The sequence below is a fragment of the Zingiber officinale genome, chromosome 2B (assembly GCF_018446385.1).
Source record: "Zingiber officinale cultivar Zhangliang chromosome 2B, Zo_v1.1, whole genome shotgun sequence".
Classification (NCBI taxonomy): Eukaryota; Viridiplantae; Streptophyta; class Magnoliopsida; order Zingiberales; family Zingiberaceae; genus Zingiber; species Zingiber officinale.
Window position 1 is genome coordinate 34,356,284 of NC_055989.1, and position 23,383 is coordinate 34,379,666.

At 38.6% G+C, this 23,383-nt stretch overlaps 1 protein-coding gene across 1 annotated transcript in view; it reads left to right on the forward strand.

The window, feature by feature from the left end:
- The window catches only part of LOC122045580 (PLASMODESMATA CALLOSE-BINDING PROTEIN 3-like), a 65,897-nt gene that overhangs the window by 22,834 nt on the left and 19,680 nt on the right, over positions 1-23,383 (forward strand). The window contains exon 2 of the mRNA XM_042605860.1: positions 1,920-1,953. Coding sequence (XP_042461794.1) covers positions 1,920-1,953 — 34 coding nt within the window. The remainder of the gene's footprint in view (positions 1-1,919; positions 1,954-23,383) is intronic.

A 23,383-nucleotide genomic window follows, 5' to 3' on the forward strand; every position in this document is an offset into this window, starting at 1 on the left:
TCTCCCGATGAAATTAAGCTTCCCGTGTTCGCCCCGAACACACAACTTAATTTCATCAATAATAATTCATTCCACTAAAGAACTATTATTGAACTACCGCACCAATCCCAAATTACATTTTGGGATCCTTCTTATTATGAGTGTGTTAGTCTCCCTGTGTTTAAGATGTGTCCACTAATTAAATGAGTTACTCAACTCACTTAATTAATATCTTAGTCCAAGAGTAGTACCACTCAACCTTATCGTCATGTCGGAGTAAGTCCACCTGCAGGGTTTAACATGACAATCCTTATGAGCTCCTCTTGGGGACATTCTCAACCTAGATTACTAGGACACAGTTTCCTTCTATAATCAACAACACACACTATAAGTGATATCATTTCCCAACTTATCGGGCTTATTGATTTATCGAACTAAATCTCACCCATTGATAAATTAAAGAAATAAATATCAAATATATGTGCTTGTTATTATATTAGGATTAAGAGCACACACTTCCATAATAACTGAGGTCTTTGTTCCTTTATAAAGTCAGTATAAAAGGAACGACCTCTAATGATCCTACTCAATATACTCTAAGTGTACTAGTGTAATTATATTAGTTAAGATAAACTAATACCTAATTACACTACGACCTTCCAATGGTTTGTTCCTTTCCATCTTGGTCGTGAGCTACTGTTTATAATTTATAAGATACTGATAACATGATCCTCTGTGTGTGACACCACACACCATGTTATCTACAATATAAATTAATTGAACAACTACATTTATCATAAATATAGACATTTGACTGATTCTTATTTTTAGATAAATGTTTATACCAAAAGCTAGGCTTTTAGTATACATCCTAACATGAATAACACCCGTTCTTGAAGCTTAATTTTCCTTTGCTTGGGTAACTTCAGGACTTTGCCAAATGTTCAGCTCTCAGCTAAGCCACATGGACTTTTACGGCCAAAACCTAAGCTCCCAGTTGACCCTCCGCTTGATTCCCAACTAGGTCTTACTGCTGCCCAGACTTGTCATTGCCTAGTCCCACTAGAATTTCAATTGTCTAGTCCCACTAGGATTTTTCCATTGCCTGGTTCCCAACCCAGTCTTTGCATCCTGTCAAGTTACTTGTACCTACAAACTTGACAATTTTGTTAGATCACAAACAAATCTAACTTTAAACATAACCATACATCAAAACATAGATTCCTTGAGAGCAGCAACGACTCAAAATGATATGGTGTTGATTGCTTTAGCATTGAGGGAGCAACTAGAAGAATGCTGGAAATAGGTTGGTAGTGCTGGAAGTGTGGTTGGAAGAGGGTGATAGTAGAAGACCATGGAGGGGTTGCTTGTGGTTGAAGTGCAATGAAGGTTGAAGTTGTGGCCAGTCAAGAGAAAGAGGTTTGGGAGGAGGCCAAGGAGAGTTGTATCATGATCAATTGTTCTAATAGCATATCAGAAAATAAAGTAGGAACAAGAAGAGAGTTTGAAAACTGATATTCTTGATTGTTTCTAATGCCCAAATTAGCCTTATATACAGGATCATGGCATGAATATATGGTATATAATTTTCTTATTATCGTACCTACAAATATAGTAGCAAATATGATACATATGGTAGGCTATTATATGGTAGATTTAATTGATTGGCTTGTCCATGATAGAATATTATCTAAAATCATTCATACTTTACTAAAAATAAACATGACCTTAGTGTTTCAATAACAAGAAAGGTTTTATTTTTTATTGGTATTTATTAAAGACATTATTTCCAGTTGATGAAAAAACTTATTCATGTGAATTACTTGTTTTTCTCCTCATATTGCTTTGTTTTTTTTACTATGCATTTGATGAATAATTTTTACAAAGAGGATACAAAATTGTGGATTGCTCATTAACTTGTGTCTGTTTCTTTGTTTCAGGTTACGGATCTTGTACATACCCTTCATCTGCAAGGTATGCCATGCTTGATATTTATTTTTAAGCTACTCATTTCATAGAGTGTTCATTGTCTTTAAAGCTTAATCCTTGTGTACAATTTGGTTGGTGCCATATTTTTTAAAAGCTAAAACAATGTGACTATTATTGGAGATAATGAAGAATTCAGAAGCTAAATCAAATTCATTTTTTCATGGGAAGAAAAAAGAATTTGTTTTGCTTCTAAACCTGGGATTTTAAACTTAGATTTATCTGTTATGAAAATTGCACTTTAGAGGTTCTCTAGCTTGTGATCTGTGACATAATTACTGACTAATCCTATGGATATGGCTGTTTTTTTTCACTACTGTTCATATTTGACCATATTAACCTATAGGTTGTATACTATATCATTTCTAGGATTACTCAAGTCTAATATCTTGCTTTAGATACCCTGTCCATTGTGTTTGTGCACTATACCAACCTTCATTTTAGAATTGTTTGATTCCTCCCTGTTTTAATGTTGTTGTAAGACAAAATTTAATAGTGTATTAGGTCCAGCATTAGTAAAAGATCCTCTATCTTGTTGCAGGTCCTTTATCTTTTGAGTTTGTTTTGACCAAGATTTTCAAAACATATGACCCAGTTGATTCCCCACTTAATAGAATAAGGCTTGGTTGTTGTTGATGACAGTTGATTAATTGCATAGAGCATATGGGGTATGTTATGTGGTTGCTATTAATATATTAAAAAATATTTATATCTAAGTTATTATTTACAAAATAAATGTTTAATAATTTACAAATTACAAGCTACCAAATAGCTTAGAGTTTTATTCAATTTGATTTAGTTTAAATTGGTTTAATAGTACCATTTAAGATGTTTTAACATACATCCGTATGGTACATGTGGTCCCTTCGACATCCACATATGCGACTCAATTATGGGCTTTTGAAAACATAGTTTTTGACCACTGGTACTACCTTATCTAGTGACATCAATAGAGCCCTTGGAACAACAAAAGCATATGAATTGCCTCCAAACTGCATAATCATCTTCTAAGAATTGGGCTTTGATTTCCTATTAATTACCAGCCAATTTTCTTTGAATTTCTGGCACTACATCATAGTAGCTAAAGGCTCTATTCAACGGTTCAAAGTGATTGAAAGGATATTTTGCCCAGATTTTAAGGTTGCTTTTCCCAAGGGGCTATACCATCTCATTTTACATTAGGTTGAAAACTATGGAATTTTGACCTTCCAATAAAGATGGAAGAGAAAATTCTTCTCTGTTTCACACTGGTCGTGGTTGTTTTCCATCGAATGGGATGACTATGACTCAATATTTTCAGGCTTAGTATGGAAAAACAACTCAGTTCTAGCTATTTGTTCAAGAACAACACTTCTTTCTTTCTCAAGAATCTATGTAAAGAGAAATAATTAGGTTCTGTAAGGTTGGAACTTGTAACGCACTGCCACTTTGACTCTCTAACCTCCTTTTTCTTGTATAACTTGTGACATCAACTCTGTTGACTACTTCAGGGAAAGCTCTCTCTAAGACTCCCCTAAAGAGACTCTTTTAGTAGAACTTATGAGGTAGGTTCCTTACACACTTCAACTCCACTTCCAAAATTTTCAGGGTCAAAACCACTTGCTTCGATGCTTGAGATTGAGCGTTCTACTTTTGCAGTTGTTGTTGAGATCATAACCGCTCCTTCTAGTGCAGAGTCAGTTGTAGTTGAAATTCTAATTACCTTGAAGAGATTTGCATCCTTTGGAGGTAGCGAGATGCATGCTGCTACAGAACCATCTAAGAATGTCAAGGTCTGCTTTGGAGTTTTTGAGGAATATATTGAGGAGTCCTTCGAAGTTGAATCTGACTAACCAAGCTGATCCATCATCGAGTCGTGCGGAGTTATACTTCAATGATAGGAAATCTCCAAAATGGTGTTTGGGAACTCAAGAATAATATGTTGTGAACTTGATGGGAGACTAAAGACTGGTGATCCTTAGACTTAAGCTCTAAGCAGGCTAGAAATTAATTCCATGGCATGGCGCGGCAATCTTTTATTAAGTTTCATGAGTGATCTCTTGCTTTTCCAAAGACTCTGTCCTCAGCTTTCCTAAGAACCTCACCTTATAGAACTGGGCCAAAGATAACAGATTGCAATCAACTTGTTGCTTGAGAAGGTTGAAAGCTCAGGCAGAAAAAACTCAATTTTGTAAGAGACAATCTGATATGGCCGAAGTGTAGAAACTCAAGAAACAAGTCAAAGAGTTATTAGTTCAGCTTGCCCAGTCCGAAAGGAGAGAAGAACAATTGGTTGAAAAGTATGGTTGTTAGCTTACTCTGTCACATGCCTAGTTTTTTCCTTCTTAATGAGACTAGCAGCAACTCTTAAGACCCAAGAGAAAAACACTTCCAATTTTGAGGCCACGTAAGTTCCACTTTGCATCATATGGCAAGATAGCAGAAGTCTTAATAGAAGCCCATCATTAAAAACTCAATCAACTTGAAATTTCATGTGCAAGATCTTGATAAAGCTATCAAGGCTTACAATAATTCCAATCATTATAGTAGGCAAGGTTTAAAATCTCGACCCGTGCCAAGGTTTCGGTCCCAGACCGGAACGATACGGTTTCGGTATCGTATCGTGCCGTGCCGATACTGTTTCGGCATTTTTTTATTTATATATAGTAATTATTAGATAAATATGTTTATTGTGTATAATTTAAAAATAAGTTGTATATTAATTTTATATAAATTCTTAATTATTGAACAACTTAATATGGTTAGAAAAATAATTAAATATAGTTTTCTTTAAAAAAAGTTGATCTAGAAATAATTTGAATTAAAATTGATACATCATAATATGTTACCTTATTAATACCAAAAGGAGTGGCGTGAATCAGATGGAAGCATTGGTTCTTGCGACATTCTGCTTAGGTCAACTCCATAATTCTCCAATGACCAGATTAAATAAGCATCCCATGACGTGTAATATTGATATTGATTTCTCCACATGTTCATCAGCGTGTCTCGATTCATCACTGGATGTTGGATTTGAACTAGCACCACTGAAATCGGAACGGGTACAGGCACAGGATAAGGATAAGGATAAGCATACGCCCCCGAGCTCTGGTATGACGGATCACCATATGATGCATCAGAGTTATAATAAGAAGGTTGCGAGTATGATGAACTTCGACTAGAATCAATCTCAGCTAAACTCTCCTGTATATCTTGATAATTATGAGCTTTCTTTTGTTTGTCACCCTTATATCGACGTTGATATTGAATAGTACTACCTCTAGCTCCATGATCATCATCTTGAGTTGCATGTGTGTAATCTATCTCACATGTCCATGGCTCTGGTGCTAGAGTAGGGGGGACATAATTTTTACCACTAGATGCATCACCACTGTCATCACTTCCATGAGTACTTGCACTGCTATCAACATCACTATCCTCATTTCGAACTTCTCGTCGGACTACAGTGTCAGAAGGTGATGATGTTTCATCACTGTCATCATGTTCTTGCTCATCAATTGCATCGAGTGGATTTTCTCTAATTCTAAATGGACCACTTCCCATAAAAGTAGGAGGTTTACCTTTTTCTTTCTTTTTTGTAAAAATTGCAGGAGCTTTGCCTTTGCCTTTATCTATGGACTTTGGTTGGGTTTGTGATGTTTGAGAACACCTAGACCGAGATCCAGAAAATCGAAATTCTTGATCAAAAGCTTCATTATCTTCTTCCTCGCAGATATCTCCTCTAGCTTGTATTTTTTCAATCTGTTGAGTAAGAAATTGAGATGGTCGTGGTGGGTCTCTTGCTTCATCAAGTAATGGATTCTTAGCCTCAACAGCGCTCCACCAATCCATCATTGGATCATTCTTAGTTTGGACAAATCCAATATCAAATGGGTCTACATCACCATACTCCTGTTCTTCATTCTCTTTTGTTATTGCTCTTAGTTGAAGACGCATATTATAATGAACGTAGACCATCTTCTCCAAGCGACGATAAGAAAGACGATTTCGTACTTTTGTATGAATGAGGGAGAAAGTTGACCAATTTTTTTCACAACCGCTTGAAGACGTTGTCTGTAAGAGAATTCGTACTGCAATCTTTTTTAAATTTGGAGTTGATCCTCCATATTGTAACCACCACTCAGCTGTAAGATAAATAAGAACAAAATTAAAATAATTATTTATATTTGTTGACAATAATTAGTAATAATTTTTACTATATTTACCTGCATCCATTTTATACCTGCATGAAACTGCAATAGGATCGCTAAAAGAACCATATGTCTCTCGAAATAATCGACTTTCATTAATAGTCTCAGCAATTGATTCTGTGTTTGTATGCAGTCTTAATATTACATGTCTGAGGGTCACTAATAAATCATCATTTGTGCCAAGATTATAACGATATTGATATGCCGGATTGAGATAATTACCTACAATAATTAAACATATATAATTATTAATAACAATATTAAAAATTCTTTATCATTAAAAAATACGTACCGTCCAAATGCATATATTTTCTCATTTGATCGCCCCATCTTGTAGTGATTATATCAATGTAATGTTGATGCTTGGTTGGTGATTGTAGATGCTTCTTAATTTTCTCTTTTTCTTCAAGAATTAGACGGTAAACGTTGATTTGTGACTTCTTGTCCATATCGACTTGACGTAGAACAACATACAATGGTTCTACTGCTATAAGAATATCTGATATATAGTCCCAAAATCTGACAGATATAATAATTTTTTGCATCTCCTTACCTTCGACCGTGTTAGAATATCGAGAGGCTTCCTAATCTTCAGAAGAGAACATGGCCTTCAATTCGACTTTTTTCTGATTCAACGGTTTTAACAGGAGAAAGTGAGTGGCAAATCTAGTCGCTCCTGATCGTAGAATCTCCTCATCAATAAATTTCCTCATTAATCCATGAACCCAATGATGATTATAAAGGAATTTTGTTAAAAATTGACCTTTTTCACTACCTTCTTCACTATATCGAGCTTACCGATATCTGCCATCATCAAATCGATACAGTGTGCTGCGCATGGTGTCCAAAATAATTTTTGATACCTTTGCTCCAACATCTCTCCCGCCCTTTTAAAGTTGGCACCATTATCTGTAATCACCTGTACTATATGTTCTGCACCTATCTCGTGAACTACACTATCCATCAAACGAAATATGTAGGGTGCATCATGATAGTCTGTAGTTGCATCAATAGATTTATGAAATATCACCTTTCTATTGCAGTATAGTAGAAAGTTGATGATGCTCATCCGTGTAGGTCCTGTCCAGCTATCACACATCAACGTAACCCCATATAAGCTCCATTGTTTCTTGCATGATAGGATCCAAGTCTTGATCTCCTCCACTTGCTCATCTAAATATGGACCGGCAATTTCATATGCAGTCGGAGGTTGAATATCAGGACCAGATTTTTGGATGTTGGACACCATGCTACGGTAGTATGTGTTGTTTGCTGCATTAGGGGGAATATGATTAAAATGGAAAAATTTAGCAATACTTTTACAGATTGATTTCTTCTTCTCTTTTGAATATGCATCATCAATCCTAATCTGTTTGCTAGCTTGGTCTGGAAATGCTAGTGGATCAATATCAGCAATATCAACTGCACGTCTTCGTCCCATAGAAGAAAAAAAACTACCAATACCACCTTGTGTTGAAGTAATACGAACACTTGCACTCCTTCCTAATGTTGATGCAGTAGTTGAGCCACTTCCACTAGCACCAGAGCCACTTCTATGTTGCATATTTTGCTCATAGTCATATTGAGTTCGAGAGGCACTGAGAGCTGCTAAAAAGTCTTCGTCATTTGGAACTTCACCACGACCTTCCATTTCATCATAGATTGGTTCTTTAGAGCTTCGACTATCAACAAGTTCACGTTCTCGTTGTTGTTTATACTTTAATGCTTTTCTGCCATCAAGTTCCTCTTTCATTGCACGACGAACTTCTTGAGAAACTTTTGGACAATTAGAAACATCCGGATATCCACCAGCAAGATGTTGTTTTAAGCGTGTGACCCCGCCGCCGCGTCCAATCATATCGCGATGTAAACATTGCCAATGGAATTGATTTTCTAATCGACGTGCGTGTCTCCAAGCTGGATCATGAGATTGTTGTTTTGGTGCCATTACCTATGCATTATACAAAAAGTAAGGATAATATACATTTCTAGGTAATGATCATCATTTTATAATGTCAAAAATGTATTTATCATTGTAAATTTACAAATTAAGTATATAAACTATAAACATCAACTTCTGAAATTTGAAACAATCTCCTAAAAATGTTAATTCATCTTTCTCAATTTAGATTGATCAGAATTGCACAAGATTAATAGTGTTTTATTAGGAATCATAAACATAACAACATACCTTTATCAAAATTTTTAAAATAAAAGGCTTGTAATATTTCTAAACATATTACAAAAGTACAAAAGTTAATATTCATGGATCCAAATTTTAAATTAATTCTAAGATAAAAAATATTATCTATAATAAATATATAAATTAACATAAAGATGTTATTTTATATATAATAATTATACAAATTAATTAATTAATTAATTATTATTTTAAAAATATAAAATAATAAAAATATCAAAATATAAATTTAATTTATTAGTTTTTTAGAATTTTTATTTTTTATAATATTAGAATATAAATCTGAATTTTTATTATTTTTTTTAAAAATAAATTAAATTTAAAATAAAAAAATATTATAACATATATCTGAATTTTTATAATTTTTTAAAATTTTAAACAGATTTATTATAATTTTTTTTAAAATTTTAAATACAATTTAAAACATTAAAAATTAATTTTTCAGAATATTAATTAAATTTTAATTTTTAAATATATTTTTTATATATTTTAATTTTTATTAAGAAAATTTAATTAGGATTTATAAAAGCCTGTTTGGAATATCATGCCAACCTTAGGAATTGTTATAAATCTAAATTACAATTTATTTTCCAAATTGAAATAAAATCATTTCTCGGGCACGCACGAGGCGCACCCGAACTCGCCGAACTCGCCGCTGGGAGCGATCTCGCCGCTCAGCAGTGGCGGATCGCAGGGTCTGGCGGCGCCGAAGGCGTCGTCGGACGCCTCCGGCGCCGCCGGAGGCATCCGGCGACGCCGCCAGCGATGCATACGAGATGGATGAAACGAATAGGGAATACCTCTACCGCTGCTCGCCTTACTGGTGCTCGCCTCGTCTCGCCGCTGCTCGCCTCGCCGCTGCTCGCCTCGCCGCTGCTCGCCTCGCTATGCCAAGCCTCGCCTCACTGCCTCGCTGCTGCTGCTAATCGGTACGTTTTATAGGGTTTTTTCGCGCGACAGAAGGAATCGAATCGATTCCTTCCGTCGCGCGATCGATTACAGAAGGAATCAATTCCTTCTGTTGCGAGTGTAGCTTGTGCTGGCGCGCATCAACGCGCGTATCACGTGCCGAAAGCACAGCCCACACCCGCGCAATACACGCGCAGAAATCGCGGCGTGTCGTGTGCCGGTTTCGGCCGGGCGACGAAACGGTAAAAATCGTTCGTGCCGCCCGGCACGAAACGACACCGCAATCCTTGATAGTAGGATCTCCCAAGTTTGCTAAGAGCTCTTTTAATGTTTTGTATTAGCTTTGCAGATGTCAAGGAGTTTGGGTTGCTCCTATTTTAGCGGTACCTTGTAAGTGTTTGAGCAAACCCTGCATGTGTATTTGATGTGTCTTAAGTTATGAAAGAATTTGGCAGGACATAAATGGAGCTCGCTAAGCTCATGACTCAACGAGGTTGAGGATGGATAATGATTTGGCGCAAGATTAGTAACACACTTAATGGATTAAAAGTTCAATAGAGTTCGAGGCATGTTGCACGAGACATATGAGGGATTATAGGATGAGAAGCATTTAGGACGTGTTAGAGTAGCTCATGGGGCTTCACTTAGACCCACTAACTTAGTTGACTTGGTGGTTTGAGGTCAGTTAGAGATTGATGATTTGAGACACCAAGGTATGCAAAATGAGGAGCATCAATATGTTGGTGGCGGAAGCATTAGCTAATCGAACCTATATTTTGATATTGACAAAGGTTCAAAGTTAAGGGTTATTGTGATCTAACAAGGTTACCTGAGTGTGTAGGAAAGCCCTAATTGAGGTTAGGAAGTCTTGATCAAGTGAATTGGGCCCGAAGTCGTGGTCGAGTGGACTAGGTAGAAGTCTTGGCAGATCGAGAACATTGGGCAGAAGCCCTGGGGTTCGTGGACATCAGGCAGATGTCTAGATAGGTCGACGATTGGACGTCTAACAGGAAGTCTCGGAGGTCAAAAGATCGGATGTTGAGCAAAAGTCTAAACAGGTCTGGAAGACTGGATGTTTGACAAAAAGGTAAACTCTCCTAAGAGGAGTAGGTGAGGACGCATTCCCGGTTGAGGGAATAGTAGACGCCGGTTCGACCTAGATATCAGGGACATCCAAAGTCAGAATCGGACAATCTAAATCATTATATTATGCTTGTTTTTTAACTCTGTGATACAGGAAATCGAAGCTGGAAGTTGGTCGGAAAAGTGACTTCTAGGCGCCCGGGAAGGGTCTAGGCGCCCGGAGTCCAGGCACCCGGAAAGGGTCCAAGCGCTCAGAGTCCAGGCACCTTGAAGAGGGTCCAAGGGCATGGATGAGTCAACATCTAGCTATGCGAGCGATGAGTTGGCACACCCCTGTTGGCTGGCACATGCCAAAGTCCGGGTGGTCGAGAGTGGTCTAGGCGTCTGGATCAAGATAAACTTTGGCAGATAGAGTTTCCTCGAAGGGATGCCATGTCAGCTTGATGAGGGCGCCCGGGGATCAATCCAGGCGTCTGGATGAACCTATAAAAAGAACTTCGATCAGCAGCTTCAGAACATAATTCTCTACGACTTCTATACTTGCATGCAGCTCTAATTACTGCTCTACGACATCGAAACATTGTCCCAACGATGACTACGTTCGAGCTTCTATTCCAAAGTCATCGGTATAATTGTTCTTATTTACTTGTACTTTATTTCAAATCACTTGTATAAGCATTTGAAGTTCTAGTGGATTGCTCAACGAAAACACTCAACGAATGTGGGTCTTGGAGTAGTAGTTGCTGGACTACAAACCAAATAAAATGAAAAATTGTTAGCATTGTTTGCTTTTCCTTCTTTTACTTTATCTTCCGCCGTGTTTTCTCGATTGTTTTATTAAAAAGTGAAAAAACGACTCGATGGAACTTCCAATTTTGTGATATGGAATTGCCAGCTCGATGGTTAGAAAAATATTAATCTTTAACCTTATCCTATTAAGGTGGAATAGTATTGTACAACCCACAAGTGCACAGTTGTAATCAAGTAATAAAATATCGATCCCACAAGGACTGTTGATTAAACACTAGTTAACTTCGCACAATGAATTATCTAGACAATCGAGAGTTGGTTCACAAATGCTAGGAAGAGAGAGATTGAGAGTTTGGGTGGTGGATGATTGATTCTAGGAGTTCGGTTTCACTATGATGCTAGTTAATGTTCCTATGCATTGTTCATTTCCTTATCTCCATGGCTACATTTTGTAGGATTTTTAACTAAAGTTCGGCTCTACCTGCAAAGATTGCATTGGAGAGTTTACTCAAATTCTAATGTCATTAAGTAAAGAAGCAACTCTAGAAAATCCGATTAAAGGGTTACCCTAAGACCCCTGGTTATACAATCACTAGAGTTATCCGATTTACTTACTAACGGTAGATTAATAATATTAAGTAGAAGAGATAACCTAAGATGTACGGTTAAAGGATTATCCTTTGTCACCTAGGGCTCCCCGGGTTTATATAATATATCTATTAACATTAATTTAAGAGAAACTTTCTAAACTCTAATTAGCTTTTCTTATAAGAAATTGCCTCCCGTATCAAGGGTGATACTTTAGAAAGTAAGGGATACCCTCTGTCAAGGATTCCTGGTTAAACAAACTAAAGTATCTCCTTGAACAGAACTCTACATCTACATGTATTGAGCTTGCACACATTTCATCAAATACATACAAGACACAACACACATAAAACATAGCATAAATATTTCATTAAATAAGGAAATGACATATACATAGTTTATACATTAACATCTCATTACAAATACTCCCTACATCCTAAGAATTAGAGGATCTACTCCATTACAAGGGAATACAACCAAAGGATTAAGAAAACAACAAACTACAACTCAATATATGAAAATATAGAGAAGAGAATGCTTATCTTTGAAGCCCGACGTCGTTGGAGGCGTTCCCTAGCTCTGAAAGTGGACGGATGATGCAGATCGGCGAAGATGGAAGCTCTAGGGTTGCCCAAAGGGGGGGGAGAACCCTTCTCCAAGGAAAGAGGCAGTGCCCCAAGCTAAAGATTAGTGAAAAGGGGAGAAAATCTCCCTTTATAGGTAGGGGTCGTGCCCCCCTCGTGTTCTCCACCACACGGGAATGCCTGGAGGCATGGCGTTGGCGTGAATGCCCTCGAGTGGAGAGGCACGGTTATGCTATTTGGCACGGCCATCCTTTGAAGCAACTCTGGAAATATGGCACAGCCATGCCATGTGACACGACTAAAACACAGTTCGGCTATGGAAGGGGGACACGACTGTGTTTTCACAAGGTCGCCCCTTGTTGGCTGCTGGTGGAAGGAACGGGCGGAGGCTACTTTGTCTTTGGTGCTGGGGCACGACCATGCCTGTGGGGCACCGCCTGTCCTTGGGCTGGCACACGACCGTGCCTCTAGGGCACAACTATGTTGCTGATTTTTTCCAGAGTTGCTCCTATGTGCGTCTTTACTCTATTTTCGCTCCAAATAGCGTCTTGTCAATCAAAACATGTAAAGAGCCGATCTCCGAATAAACTAGGATGGAAATAGGGTGCAATAAATATAGATTATATTCCTGAAATATAAATAGATGCGCGTTAAATAATACCTAAAAGCATATATAATTTATGCACATTACACCCTCGACTAAAACCTGTAGGACCGTAAATACGCTACAGGAGGGTGGTTAGAGTTTTTCGAAAACTTGCGAATTAAAGCGAAGTACGCAGCGAAAAAATAAAAGAAAGAAACTAGAAGAAGAAAAGACAATCACACGCTAACACAAGTAATTTTATTTGGTTCGGAGCCTTCGACGACTCCTACTCTAAGGCCCACACTCGTCGAGTGCTTTCGTTGGACAATCCACTAATAGTTCGAATGATTACAAAATTATGTATAAGAACTACAAGAAAATGTTATCGGCAACATAGAAAATAAACAAATTTTGATCCTTGGTTGTCGGAAGAGATTTACAGTGTCGTAGGAGCTTTTCCGGAGCACCGTGCAAGAATGAAACTCATAGCAGATGATGTTCTGAAATTGCTGGTCGAAGACCCTTATATAGGCCCATTTTGGGCGCCTAGAACCCCTTCGGGCGCTTGGACCATGCTGACGTGGCTCGACCAGTCGACGCGCTCCAACTCAGTTTCAGGATAAGTTTTCTGGTCCAGGCGCCTGGACCAACTCCGAGTGCCTGGACCGCTCGGGTGCTTAAGGCACCCACCCGGGCAAGCTGCTTCGGGCTCCCGGATCCCTTTCAGACGCCTAGACTCCCCTTTTCTTCAGCAACTTCTTTCCTGTAAAAAAAGGGTTAATCTAGACAATAGAAAATATATTTACCTAAACAGAGTTAGCACAACACAATAAAATAATAGTAATTAGATCCTGTCTCCCCGAGACTAGGATCTAGTCAAGGTCTCAGCTTAGGTTTCTCAAATGGACCTAAGTTCGATTGACGCCTACAGTTCCCTCAACGGGGAACGCGTCCTCACTAGATCTCTCCTCCAGTTACTTAGCTCCACTTACCAATTGCAATCGCTTGACTTGCCTTTGACCCACTAGGTCTTCTCGCCAGTTGTTAGGTCTACAAATCCAACTAGACTTCGGCCGATTGTCAGATCTCGCGGACCCAACCAGATTTCTTACCAGATATCGGGCCCTGCAGACCTATCTGAACTTCCCACCAACTATTGGTCCTACGGACCTAGCTAGATTTCAGCTTGGTGTCAGATCCTTTAGACCAGTCAACTCCTGCACACTTGGTAGAAAGGTTAGACAAACAACACATTTAACTTTAATCTATTTGTCATACATCAAAACCAGATTATTAGTGCAACCTGCACCAACAATCTCCCTATTTTTGATGTAATGACAACTTGGGTTAAAGATAGGGAAAAAAAAAGCAATTGAGCAAGCATTAAAAATTAAATAAGGTGACTTAACATGATTTGATGATTTTTCTAACCTAACCCACTATCCTCTCCTTTTGACATACATAAAAAATAATGCATGAAGCATAATTAAATAAAGGTTTAGCAAAAACGACTTTGCAAACTTAGTTTTTCAAGCAAGTTTTCAAACAATTATGGCAAGTACTTCAAAGAATTTTAAAAACAAGGTTTTGAAAACCAACTACTTCAAATAGACAGTGCTATCTTTTGTAAGTGAGGTTTTCAAATAGAAACGCTACAAAGGTAAAAACTCAGGGTCATGTTGGGGAGGAATAAATATTTTCAAAAAAGTTTTACAAGGCTTTCAAATAATTTGGTAAAATAATTTATACAATAGTATTCAAGCGATTTTATATAATGATTTTGTTAAAATATTGTGAAAGAAATTATCAGGGAAAATTTGAAAAGAGTTTCAAAATTTTGCAAATATTTTTCAAATGTTTAAATTTTTAAAAAATATTTTGCAAACAATTTAAAAAAACTAAGTTTTAAAATGTTTTGCATCAGTTAAAAAAAATTGTTTAAAAAGATGATACTTTTAAAAATAATTTTCAAATGTTGAGAGATAATATTAAAAATGCAAATGGTATTGAATACAAACAAACTGAAGTAAATGATAACAATAAAAATATAATCAAGTCACATAAACTAGCTGAAGTAACAGAAAACATCTAGTAACCAAAGTATAGATCAAATAATATCAAGTTAAGAAAATGTAGTAGAAAAATAAACTACTGAGACGACGAAGAAGAGGGATCGGGATCCATGATCGTAACATGTCTATCAACTCAGTATGACGAATCTGCTCCTCGTCGCGTAGACTGGAGATGTCCTGTCAAGGCTGGAGACCTCTCGTTGAAGACTCGTCATGGATGCCTCGAGCCTAGTAACTCTGTTGTCTAAAGTACGAGGGATTGGAGTCTTGGGCGGCCTAAAAAGATCAGCCATGAACTCACGTATCTCTGCTTCCTCTCTTGGAGCTGGGTCAGGGTGAGCTCGGGCCGCAGGGTCAGGCTAGGGCTGGTCTACCGGGTCAGGTGGTGGTTGGGCTGTTGGGTCAGGCTGGTGCTGGGCCTCTCTTCTCCAGGACAGGATGACATAATGCATAAAGTAGAAATGACGGTTGGGTTGTTGGGTCAGGCTGGTGCTGGGCCTCTCTTCTCCAGGACAGGATGACATAATGCATAAAGTAGAAATGAGTGGAATGGACGCATCATGGCTACGTTGCGAGTAGTTAGAGGCAAAATCATATGACTAAGACCCTATAGAGGGCATAGTCTAGATCCTAAGAGTGACTAATTTAAATAGGGTCACAGTCGGTATATGTTGACCCCTAAAAAAAATACGAATAAATCGTATCAAGCATAATATGCGAGTAGGGATCACTAAATGGTGGATCCTGAGAGGGTAACACTGGAAAGGGCATGCAGATGGTCGTAATTCTAAAATGTTGTGAATGATAGTAGGGGATAACGTAACATTCGTACCGGTGACCCTAGTGGTGTAAGTAAGATCATTAACTCTAACTAAATTGTTATACAGTTCAACACACATACCTATGTTGACTAAACTAGAATAATAAACTAAACGCTGCAAGTTATAATAATTAATAACCTCTACAGCGAGAATGCATGATCGTATGAAGAAATGCCTATCTAGATATCTAGAAAGTAAAGGAACATATAGTGAAGGAAAATATAATCCTAAGTTCATCGGTAGGAAACATAGGATCCGTATTGGCAGTCAAGGGATCAACATCAGGATTTGGTCGTTTCCTAATTAACAAACAACATCCTAAAGATTTCAAATGAAACAACAACAAAAAAAAAGTTTAAGATTAAAATATTACCTACGCATCGTGAATATTTGAAAGAGAACTGACGACCTTGGTTGTTTCGCAACGACGCGACTTGAGAACGGAAGGAGAAAAGTTTAAGAAATTGGAAAAAAAAAGTTATTTTTCCTTTTCTTGCTTTTGCTCATAAAGCCCGGTGAGGACCCTTTGCAAAAGAGAAAAAGAAAAGGAGTAAGGAGAGGGGGCGCCCGCTGACCCCCTTAAATAGGTTGGTCCGGGCACTCTGAGTTGTGTCGGGCGCTTGGACCAGGCGACAGGGCGGGGCGCCCGGATCCTCACACCAATGGCACCCACCCCTGATTTGGCCCCTGGTTTGTGCGGTGATTTTTTTTTTTATTTTAGTTAATTTAAGTAAAACATTAATTAAGTTAAAAAATTAATTTAAGGTGATTTTTTATTTTGATTTAGCCCCTTCTAGCATTGACAGCAATCCAAGAAGCATCAAGCTCAGGGGGCGCCTTGCCCCTGATTTGTTTGTTATTATTGTGCAGGCAATTAACTCCCTCTTTCCAGCCGCACCGATCCTGAAAGTGGTATCAGCGCCAGGTTCCGCTTCAGAAGGACTAACTGCCATTCGAAGCAAAAGAAATGGCCGCATCCAACATCTACTCGCCGAAATTTGAAGGAGACTTCACAACTTGGAAGAAGCGCATGGAGGTATTTTTCAAAACCGACTTCAAAATTCTCTTAAGTATAAAATACGATTTTGTAGCATTTACGGATTAGCACGGAGCTGAGAAAGAAGAATATAGACGAAGGAACAAGTCGATTTTATGGCTAATGGAAAGGCAAAGTTCCATCTACTCAACGTTCTTCCGCCCTAGGAGGTCAGCCGGATCGGAAGCTACAACTCCGCCAAAGATCTCTGAGAGAAATTCCTGGAGCTTCACGAAGGTACTTCGGAATCCAAACTGGCTAAGCGGGACATCCTCCGAAGCCAACTGACGAACCTTCGGATGAACAAGGGAGAGAAGGTAGCCCAACTCCACGTAAGAATCAAAGACCTAATCACCCAACTCAACAACCTCGGAGAAAAAGTAACAAATCGTGACTCCTTAAGGTACGCACTTAACTCCTTTCCGAGAACTAAAAAATGGTCAACCTTAGTAGATGCTTACTACATTTCTAAGGACCTTGAGGTATGTACTCTTGAAAGCTTATTTTCAACTTTTGAACTTCACGAGTCTCGCTGTATAGATTCTTAGGAAATAGAGAAATCAAATAACATTGCTCTAAAAGCCAAGAAGGATGAATCAGACGCCGACAACTCCTTCGATGACAATGAAACAACATACATGGTAAGGAAATTCAAGAAATTTTTTAAAACTAATAAGTTTAATCAAGTGCAGGCAAAGAAAAGAAGAGCAAGGAAGGTAAGATGCTATAATTGCAATGAAGGACACATTAAGGATGGCTGCCCAAAGTTGAAAAAGGAAAATAATAAGGGACCAACTACAACAAAGCATAAAACCCTGAAAGCGACGTGGGACGAGTCGTCATCAAAATCAGATCTGGAGGAGTACGCTATACTTGCACTGATGGCAAGCCACCAGGAGGAGAGCATAGATGAAGGGGGAGACTCCTCAGAGGAAAATAACAGCGAGGAGGAAAAACAAACTTCAGAACAGATCTGGTAAGTGAGGTATGTTTACTACCCCTAACCAGTTATATTCAGGTATTAAATCCATGACCAGATCCCTATTTAAATTAAAAAAAAATATTAATTTGAAAAAGGAAGTTTTGGAATTAAGAACAATCCTAGCAAAAAAACATGCCCTCTAGAAATGTATGATAAATTAAAAGATGAAAATAAAAAATTGAAGGACCAAATTGAAAAATCGAGAAACTTTGCATATGATAATCAAAATACCTGAAAAAATTATAGAAACCTAAATTGGTATCTTAAATACCATAAGAGCCAAATTAGAAAAATATCACAGAAGTATGTTCATAGAAAGTTTTTGATAAATCCGGTAGGAAGGAATCTGTTTTGGGTTCCAAAATTATGCTTAAATTAAAATTATCTTTTGATGCATGACATGTTAGATCTAGGGCTTTCAGAAAGAAAATTAAATATTTAAATTCTTTAAGAGGTTTTGTCTAGAAGTGGTTGATGCTCCAATAACCAAGAAGCCTAGTATCTTGCCATAGCATATAAGACAATTACTGAATTGAATTTTAATTGACTTTGAATCATTTAACTAATGCTTTAAATTACTTATCTCAATTTCTATTAGAAAATTTTCTATGAATTAGTTATCAAAATACAACTTTTTATTGTGTGAAATTTTTTCCTAAACTTCAAATATTTACCTTTGTTAAAATTTTTTAAACATTTAAAGTTTTTTTATAAAAACTTGTTAGTAAAACCAGAATTTTTGAAGCTTAACCTTTTAGTTTTTCCTTAGACTCTATTTTTACCTTTCCAAAGTCATTTCTTTTAAAAAAAAGTACTCGATTTTTTTAAATGTGATCAAAAGAGGGAGTAGTGAAGATTAAGTCTAGGGGGATGGTATTTAGTACATATTTTAAAGATTTTTTTACTTGCAAATTTTTTTGTTCAAAAATTATAATTGTTATTTTTGAGGTTTATCCTAACTTAACTTGGATTTGCTCACATCAAAAAAGGGAGATTGTTAGTACCGTAAGTTAGTTTTGATGTGATCAACCAAGTCAGGTTAGGTCCTGTTGGTATATAACCCCCGTGTCTAAGTGTGCAGGAACTTAGGAGCACAGGAAGTCGAGCAAAAGACGCAGCTAGCGAGAAGGACGACACAGAAGAGAGCTGAGGGGCTCGGTGCGTCTGAGGGACGAGGTGCTGTGGAAAAGTACGTGGGCGGACGAGAAGGAGGCACACGACATTTCTGAGGGATGAGAAGCCAGAGTGGAAGATTATTTAAACGTTGGAAGTTGGGTTTGGGTGAGTCCTATTCTAGATGACCGAGATCACCCAAGCGAGCGGAGTCGGAGCGGAAGATCCGAACCAAGGCGAGCGGAATTGGAACAGAAGATTGGGACCGAAAGTCAGCAGGATGTTGACTTTCTTGGTCCAGGCGCCCGGACTCGTCGGCCTCCGGGCGCCTGAAACCCTTTTGGGCGCCCAGACTAGGATTTTTATCCAAACTCGACGTGGCACGAGCCGTTACGACGGGGGATAAAATTTTATCCTCCTTCAGACACCTCGAACCCTTCCAGGTGCCCCCAACAGGATTATAAATATAACCCTAATATCAGTAGTCTATAATAACTTGTATACGATTTTCTTTAAGTGTTCTATGACTGTGTATGCTTCCAACGCTTGTAAGAGGCTTCTCCGCCTACGACGAAAGAAGAAATTGAGTAGTGCTTCAGAGTCTTGGATTAACAACCTTCTCGGTTGTAACCAAGTAAAAAATCGGTAGCCTCTTTCTTTTTGCATTTATCAATTCTTTTTTATACAAGTATCTTATTATTTTAAAAGATCGAGAAAGGTTTGTTTGTTATTATTGTGCAGGCAATTAACCTCCTCTTGTCGGCCGCACCGATCCTAACAGATCTCACGTATTACATTAGTCCGCGTACCACTGAGTAGCTGAATATCTGGGCCTAGGGAGGTGTCGGGTCAGAGTGGAGGTGAACCAGAGCGTCTGAACGGCAAGGTTGATCTGGTGTGAACTAGATATCCGACCGAGGAGCTGGAGAAGGCACATGCCAAGAGGCGACGGTAGTGGCTCGAAGGCTGGAACATGACAGCGGCTTAAAGGCAGGATAACTCGAATTTCGGAAGACAGTAGTGGCTCGAAGGCCAGAACACAGCAGTGGTTTGAAGGCTTGACGGCTCGAAGGCCAGAACTGTAACGCCCTGCCCTTCTAGCATTACCTTACAGGGCAGACGTTACTCTTTACATATCTAAATTTGACATTCTTACATATTATATAATGCTCAGTCAAGATATCTACTCTAAACTTGTTTCGAGTGATAGGACGTGATTTGGAACTAAGCAGGGTTGGAAGGGAGTCTAGAGCTTCTAGCGGGTCTGGGCCGTGTGGCCCTGATCGACCGTGTAGCCTTACTCGAGAAGGAGCAATACCTGGCTGTGTAGCGATGCCCGGTCGTGTCACCTTGGCAGTGCACGGCCGTGTGAGGGTCATATGACTGTGCCACCTTGGCCGAGAGGAAGAGGTGCACGGCCGTGTGAATCCATACGGCCGTGTCACCTTGGCCGAGAGGGAGAGATGCATGGTCGTGTGAATCCACACGGCCGTGTCACCTTGGCCGAGAGGGAGAGATGCATGGTCGTGTGAATCCACGGTCCGAGGCCGTGTGAATCCACACGGCCGTGTCACGGGCCGTGTGGGGGTCACACCCTGCTCTACAAAAAGGGGTTGTTCTCTCCTTTGCACTTGTCTTTGCCATTCTAATTACTGTCAAACTGATAAATTCATCCTAAGCAACTAGTGATAGTATTTCATGTAGAGCGGAGAGAAGAAAATACTTTAGCATCAAGTTCTAACATATTCCATATAATAACAAGTTCCCAGATCTCCTTCTACTGTTCCGTCACGCACACATAAAACACCGCTCCTGTTGTCTCCTCCTACTCAAGCTTTCCTTTACCTTTATCTGCAGTATAAGGAAATGCAAATTTATAAGCGAATGCTTAGTAAGTGCCATCTACTCACAAAACAAGCATTAACGGAAGGAACATGCTTTCAAAACCGCTTGGGGAAAAGACAAAACTCGCATTTGACAGTAATTCACGTTAAAACGCATAATTCGGAAATCTGTACATGACATTCATTTTTAAATAGGTTTATCATGCAAAACATCAATTTAAAACCATGCTAGCAATATAAACATGCAATAGAAACATAAATCTTGCCATATTATAGAGTTCATCCATGCTACACTTCATAATTCAAGTTCTCAAACTTAAGAAGGCTTCTACTAAGACAAACAACGAAGTTTGAAAACTTTATATTACATAACTAGTGAAAATAATAATAAACTTGCTTGGGCCCGGCAGTGTACCACTTTGCGCGCATCTTTAATAAGATACGAGGTAGCTAATCCCCAACCTATTAAGGTATTACTAGGCGATTTAGGGGCCTAGGGGCTATCTAGGAGCCCATCCATCGACCTCGTGTCCCGTACATGTCACTTTAAAGTAAAATACTTTCTTTTAAGTATTGCTTTCTTATACTTGCACTTACTTGTCATTTAAACAAGCACCTTATGTGCGCTTAATCCCCCATGCTTATAGGGAAGCACTTTAGGGCACTTGGATATGCTTCTTAGTCCCAAAACTAAATGGAAAGCAATTCAAGATACTTTAAACATGCTCTTAATTCCAAAACTTTAGAAGACATCTTACATATCATAACATGTATCTTCTTTAACATGCATAAAACATAACACAACATGTATTTTCTTTAACATACATAAAACATAACACAACATGTATCATCGAAACAACTTATACTGCAGGTGAGTAGTACTTACCTCCTTTCATTAGATCTTACTATTATACGGTGTAGGAAAGATAATCCTCTCTTGTATGCCTTAATCTCCAAGTCATCCTACATGCGCGTACTAATCTTTGTGAAAACTCTCCTCTTAGATTCTCCTCGAAGAACTTAGAAACTTGGAACCCTAGGGTTCTTGGCCGAAAACTAACAAGAGAGGAGGAATTTCGGCTAGGAAGGAGAAGAGGAAATGATAAATTAGGTTTTTGGTCTCTTCCTTTCCCTTTTATACTAAGTGGAAGTTGAAGCATCTCCTCACACATAACCTACATATATTGCATAGTTTCCTATTTTCAATGTGATGCTTTACCACCACCTAATGACTAGTTAAACCACTCTTAAATCAAGGGTCTAGGGTTCAAATCCCAGCCCGGGTCATTTATATATATATTTTTATTTTTTTCTTTTTTTCTATTTCATTTTGCTCTTTTTGAAGAGAGGAAATTTACGGGTGTTACAATCCCCTATACCTTATATAAAGTTCGTCCTGAGACTTAGAACAATTGCGGATACTTCTGTTTCATATCTTCCTCGCGTTCCCATATTACCTCTTCATACTGTTGACTTTGCCACAACACTTTTACTAACGGTATCTCTTTGTTCCTCAGCTTCTTAACTTCTCGATCTATTATCTGAATAGGTCGACTTTCATAACTGAGATCCTCCTGAACCTGTACCGTCTGTGACTCAATCACTTGGTTTACATCGGGAACATGCTTCTTCAGCATTGAGACATGGAATACATTATGGATGACTGGCATTTCCTAAGGTAGTTCCACCTCATAAGCTACCTTGCCAACCCTTCTAGTGATCAGGTATGACCCCACATAACGTGGACTCAACTTTCCTTTCTTTCCAAACCGCATCACTCCTTTCATAGGAGCTACTTTGAGGAACACTGAGTCCCCAACTTCAAATTTCAGTGGTCTACGACGCACATCCGCATAGCTCTTCTGCCGGTTCTGAGCAGTTTCTATTCTCTGGCGGATGCTTTGAATGACTTTGGTGGTGTCCTCGATAAGATCTGTCTGGAGTCTCATTTCTTTCTTTTCACCACCTTCATACCAACAGAAAGGAGATCTACATCTCCTCCCATATAGAGCCTCGTAGGGTGTCATTCCGATAGTAGCTTGATTTCTATTATTATATGCGAATTCTGCTAAGCATAGGTATCGACACCAGCTCCCTTTGAAATCTAAGGCACAAGCCCGTAGCATATCCTCCAGAACTTGATTTACTCGTTCTGTTTGCCCATCAGTTTGAGGATGAAATGCTGTGCTAAACCGCAGCTTAGTGCCAAGAGCTCTCTGAACACACTCCCAGAAGTGTGAAGTAAAGCGACCATCTCTATTAGAAATTATGGTTTTGGGAACTCCATGCAATCTAATAACCTCTTTAACATACATTTGCGCTAGCTGTTCGATAGAGTAGGATATTTTGATAGCTAGAAAATGAGCATACTTGGTCAATCTGTCCACTATTACCCGGATAGCATCGTAGCCATTCGTGGTTCTGGGTAGCCCTACTATGAAATCCATAGATATATCCTCCCACTTCCACTCTGGATCTGGATAGGCTGCAGAACTCCGCTCATTCTCTGATATTCTGCTTTAACCCATTGACATGTCAAGCAGGTACTGACATATCTTGCAATGTCTCTTTTCATTCCAGACCACCAGAAGCGTTCCTTTACATCTTGGTACATCTTGGTGGAACCAGGATGCATAGTGTAGGGTGTTTCATGGGCTTCA